Consider the following 6,230-nt stretch of genomic DNA (forward strand, 5'->3'; position numbering starts at 1 on the left):
TTTAACCACTCTCCCTAAGAGGTACTATTATTTTTATTGCCTTTATATCATCTCATCCTTGAAAATTGTGATTTTTTTCTCTCCAGTTCAAATACTTGTTTTGAGTTTAGAATCATATTTCCAACTACATCACTGACATACCCTCTTGGATATCTCATAGATCTATTTGAATAAAAACTTCCATTAAGGTACAATGGATTTTTCCACCCCTCATGTGTACACACGCAAGCACACACAGATATAAGACACACACACACGTACTCACATTTCTAGGTATTGTAGTTCCGTGAGTAGTACCAATTATACAAGTTACTGAGTCCAGAAACTAAATACAAATTGATCCTACCCACATAATATAGCTCAAATTGGTCCATTTACCTGTAAATTAAGACCTCCATCTTAATGCACACCTCCATCTTTTCTGGACTAGATTATTATTTCATCTCCCTAGTTAGAGTATCTGATTCCTCACTTGTCTCTAATCTATTCTTTTCTCAAACTGGCAGCAAGACTGAACTTAAATAAACAAAAATTAAAAAAAAAAAAGTTTTAGAAAATTCCTTTTATACTTTGGTAGGAAAAAAAAAATGCTCAAGAAGCCCAGTATAACCCATGTTGTATACCAAACATCCTGCTCTCAGCACACTCCTACTTCATGACTTGTCCAACATATTTAAAAAAAAACTTTACATATTTTTTCTTCAATCTCTTGACACAGCTACTTGAAAATGTGTTGAATCAATTCCTGGATCTTATTAAGGTAGCATATATTAAAGAACAAGAAAAAAAAAACTTATTCTGATATTTTAAAGAAGTTTCTAATGACAATGTTTGCCCAAAAGTGATACAATGAATCATGATGATACGTGGAACTTCATCACTGAAGCAGCAAAGTGAAGTATATTTTCAAAGATGCCTGGAAATTTATCTGGTAATAGAGCAGCAAAAATGTTATCCCAATCAAATTATTGCTTGACAAATATTTTACCTAAGTTTAAATGTCAAAATGTTTAGGGTTTCCAGATGGGGTTAAAAACATATGAATGAGTTTTAGTATAAAAATCCATAAAAAAGTGAAAATCAGAAACTGAATGTGGAAAGACACATCAGCAGTTTTTTATGCTGTGTCATATGGATGTAAATCACTACAAATATATCTTCCAACATTACTTGTAATACAATATTAATTACTGTTAGTAATTTTATGCTGGATGTCATTTAACAGAGAATCTACTTCAAATTTTTCTCCTCCCGTAAGTCATAAATAAGCTCAGATAATTTTAGCACAGATGGTTTCTCTAATGTTCCTCTAATATGATTCAGACACATTAGTAATTCACACTTTATTTTCAAATACAATTTATAAGGTGCAGGCTATATAATGGGTACTCAATAAATACTTCCTGAAATAATGGACGGATCATCTATGACATCTTCAGGTTACTATCAGTAGTATGTTGCCCAAAACGAAACAGTGGTCTCATTCATATTTATAAATTAGCCAAAGTAAATGATACCTACAATTCCAATTATAGCACATAATTTACTAGTTAATATCAATAAAATATTATTGGCAAAATAGCAAGAAGACAATAAAAACTATAGATATCCTAACAATTTTTTCTGTAGTGTTCTAAGCCTCCTAATACTTACGTATCATCACACATGTATCATAATTTTGTTGAGTAGCAGACATAGAAGACTTTTAAGGCCCTTTCTAATTATATTATTATATTTTATATACACACATATTATGTATTAATACACGCATCATTTTAAATTACATATACTATTATATTATGTCCTATCTCCTGTTTCTTTTCTTTTTTTTTTTTTTTTTAAGATTTTATTTATTTATTTTACAGAGAGAGAACATAACTAGGGGGAAGGGGAGAGAGAGGAGCAGACTCCCTGCTCAGCAGGGAACCTGATGCCACGCTGGATCCCAGGACCCTGGGATCATGACCTGAGCCAAAGGCGGACGCTTAACAACTAAGCCACCCAGGGGGCCCCTGTCTCCTGTTTCAACAACCAATGAGGAAAATGTAATTTACCATGTGTAAATGAAATTAATTATGAGTTTTATAAAATTCATAGTAAAATTTCATTGGAGCATTTTGAAGAAAAAAATTTGCTTTGAATTATTATAAATAAATTTAAAACCAATACTAGTTGACCTCACAATGTCTTATGTTTATGATTTTATTTTAATATTTAATGACAAAATATCTCATAATAGATTACTTGGATAGATTTCCTTGTAGGAAATCTTTAATTATTAAAAATCAGTTATTAGTCAAAGAAATGCTCTGCTTTCTTGTTAAACCTACAATAAAATACACATTACATGACACACCTCTCTGCTACACTGATTCAGTAGCAGGCATGTTTCTTCCTATAATTATTTTCACCTGCTTATTTGCAGTGACATCATCTCTGTACAATACTGAAAGAATAATATATCATAATTTTATGGGCAAGATGAAATCATCAGTAAGTCTTCATTTTTAAATATTTTCAATTGTTTATTACCTAAAAATTATACTTCACATAGTATTTAAAGAAATTTAAACTCTACAACAAAGTAAATATTCCATGGAATTATTTGTATCAAAAGTATGTATATAATACCACAGATTATTCTAATCACAGGCAAGCTCTTTTTGGTACCTTTTCATGATACATTCCTCCTCTAGACAGCTTACAGAAATTTTACTCTGCTATCTGTCTACTTCAATATCCTACATTTTATGTCATCTGCTTTGCCTCAGTGATGATAAATTTTATCTCATAGTTCACTGCATAAAATTTTCATAAAAATTCATATGATCACTCATGTCTTGGTCTTGTTTCATGGAGCTTAGAGGTGGCTATTGAAATCTATTCAAAGTTCAAAGCAAGATACATATTTAATAACAACCTACAAAGTGGAGAAGTAAAATCTGGATTGTTCAACTTGTTAATAAATGAAAAAAGCAGTAATATAATGCTTTTGAGGCCTATATTTTAAAGTGAGATACTGGTGGATCCTGTATTGTAGCAGATAAATAATATTAAAGAAACTAAAATAATAGCATTTATTGTGAGACATGAAAGACTATTTTCAAAGTAAAAGTGGGGAGATCCAATTCTCATGAAAGAACAAAATAAGTCAATAATATCAACCTAAAATAATAATCTTTTTAAAATTTAAATTTAAACATCAATAGTCACCAGCCATACAAGAAAAACTGAAAGCATGGAGGATAGAAATCAAGATGAAATAACAACTTATTAGAAGACCATTAAGTACAAGAAAAAGAGGATTAAAATATCATATGCAGAGAGATTTTGGAAGTCATTCTTTAAAAACAAACAGGAAATAGGAAGAGGGAATAGGAGAAGTGGGTGAGAAGAAGAAACGTTTATTAGCAATAAAAATCATGGTTTCTACAATGATAAATAAAGGCTACAATAAGGGGCAAAATATAAACCTAAATTAATTTTTCAGAAGATGAAGCAAGCATATGGAAGAATACACAATATAAGTAGAATAAATGGAGGAGGACCAATATTCAAATAGAGGTCCTAGAAAGAAGATCTAACAAAAAGAAGAAGAAGAAAAAAAAAAAAAAAGTGAAGGTATGGGTAGGAACAAAATATCACAGAAGTAAAAAAACCTGAGGAAAATAAGGTTTTAGAAAGAGATGAACTGGATTCTGTTCTGATCAAGGTAAATGTAGATGCTAACCCAGAAACCTCAGAACATCAGATGAATTATAAGTTTGGAGAAAAAAAAGAAAAATCTCACACTGCTAAGGAATCCATAAGGGGAGTGGAATCCATTTGTCACAGCCTATTGATGGAAATCCCTGTGCGATATAAAGAACAAGTTAAAAATCTACATTGTACATAGATAAAATTATTTTGAATTTAGGCATCATAACTCTGACAAAATCTGAGGGTAAACTAAAGACGATTTCAGGTATGCAAGAACTAGAAAAAGTGAAACCAATCTTTTCTGAGTAAACTTAGGTATGTACTTCAGAAAAAAAGTAGTTGCAGAAAATCAAGAGTTAGAATTGAAAAGCCATATGAGAATCAGAGCTTCCAGACGTGCTTCTCTCCCGGTTTCCTGGAGGTTCCTCGCAGCATGGCCCCCAAACGCCAGTTTTCGCTCCCGCCTCAAACGAAGAAACCGAGACTGCCTCCTGCCCCCAAGCCAGGGCAGACGTCCACATCTCAGCACTTGCATAAGGGAGAAAAAGAACAGCGAGAAGCAATTGAACATATTGATGAAGTACAAAATGAAATAGACAGACTTAATGAACAAGCCAGTGAGGAGATTTTGAAAGTAGAACAGAAATATAACAAACTCCGCCAACCATTTTTTCAGAAGAGGTCGGAATTGATCGCCAAAATCCCCAATTTTGGGGTAACAATATTTGTCAACCATCCACAAGTGTCTGCACTGCTTGGGGAGGAGGATGAAGAGGCGCTGCATTATTTGACAAGAGTTGAAGTGACAGAATTTGAAGATATTAAATCAGGTTACAGAATAGATTTTTATTTTGATGAAAACCCTTACTTCGAAAATAAAGTTCTCTCCAAAGAATTTCATCTGAATGAGAGTGGTGATCCATCTTCAAAGTCCACTGAAATCAAATGGAAATCTGGAAAGGATTTGACAAAACGTTCAAGTCAAACACAGAATAAAGCCAGCAGGAAGAGACAGCATGAGGAACCAGAGAGCTGCTTCACCTGGTTTACTGACCATTCTGATGCAGGTGCAGATGAGTTAGGAGAGGTCATCAAAGATGATATTTGGCCAAATCCATTACCGTACTACTTGGTTCCCGATATAGATGACGAAGAAGGGGAAGGAGAAGAAGATGATGATGATGAAAAAGAAGGATTGGAATATATTGATGAAGAAGGGGAAGAGGATGAAGGTGAAGAAGATGAAGATGATGATGAGGGGGAGGAAGGAGAGGTGGATGAAGGAAAAGATGACTGATGGAACACTGATGGATTCCAACCTTCCTTTTTTAATTTTCTTCAGTCCCTGGGAGCAAGTTGCCGTCTTTTTTTTTTTTTTTTTCCTTTTTCGTTTTCTTTTCTCCTCTCGTGCTCATTCGCCCTGTTTTTTGAAGTCTCCTTTTTCTCTCCCTTTATACAATGGTTCTCAGCTTATTTTGGGGGGAAATACCTTGAGCAGAATACCGTGGGAAAAGAATCTCTACCCCTTTTTGTTCCAAATTCATTTTTGTCCCTTCCTGTCTCAACAAAAACAAAAACTTTATGGAATCAATACCACCGTGCTCTGTGGGAAAAAAGAAAAACCTTCTGCTCCCTTAGCTCTGCTGGAATCTGGAGGGTGCTAGGCCCCTGTGTAGTAGTGCATAGAATTCTAGCTTTTTTCATCCTTTCTCTGTATATTGGGCTCAGAGATTACACTGTGTCTCTATGTGAATATGGACAGTTAGCATTTACCAACATGTACCTGTCTACTTTCTCTTGTTTAAAAAAAAGAAAAAAAAAAAAACTTAAAAAAATGGGGTTATAGAAGGTCAGCAAAGGGTGGGTTTGAGATGTTTGGGTGGGTTAAGTGGGCATTTTGACAACATGGCTTCTCCTTTGGCATGTTTAATTGTGATGTTTAACGGACATCCTTGCAGTTTAAGATGACACTTTTAAAATAAAATTCTCTCCTAATGATGACTTGAGCCCTGCCACTCGATGGAAGAATCAGCAGAACTTGTAGGATCTTATTTGGAATTGACATTCTCTATTGTAATTTTGTTCCTGTTTATTTTTAAATCTTCTTTTTGTTTCACTGGAAAGGAAAGATGATGCTCAGTTTTAAACGTTAAAAGTGTACAAGTTGCTTTGTTACAATAAAACTAAATGTGTACACACACACACAAAAAAAAGAAAAGCCATATGAGTGGACTTCAGACAGTAGTGTTATAAATTGTATAATAAAGGTATTAAGTAAGCATTCTCTCTTGGATAAAGCTCTCTGGGATAAAGAGAGTAAAGCAACATACAGGATCCATGAGAAGGTATTATGTAGGCGAATCATTATCTAATAGAAAATCTAATAGAAAATAGAAAAATCTAATAGAAATCTGATAGAAAATCTAATAGAAAAGGCAGATAATACATCAGAAAAACTATATGTTGTTTTATAATCTATGTGATCAAAATATGAAATTGACTCAAATATCACAGATTTTATTTATTAATAG

General features: G+C 33.3%; 1 protein-coding gene across 1 annotated transcript; it reads left to right on the forward strand.

Annotated features, from left to right (window-relative positions):
- Positions 1-4,132: 4,132 nt before the first annotated feature.
- On the forward strand, positions 4,133-4,996 carry LOC308339841 (protein SET-like; the record flags this gene model as incomplete). The annotated part of the gene is made up of 1 exon (XM_080798825.1): positions 4,133-4,996. The coding sequence occupies one exon, from the start codon at positions 4,133-4,135 to the stop codon at positions 4,994-4,996; it is 864 nt and encodes a 287-aa protein (XP_080654951.1).
- Between the last annotated feature and the right edge of the window lie 1,234 nt (positions 4,997-6,230).

Source organism: Martes martes (assembly GCF_963455335.1).
Source record: "Martes martes genome assembly, chromosome: 3".
Taxonomy (NCBI): domain Eukaryota; kingdom Metazoa; phylum Chordata; class Mammalia; order Carnivora; family Mustelidae; genus Martes; species Martes martes.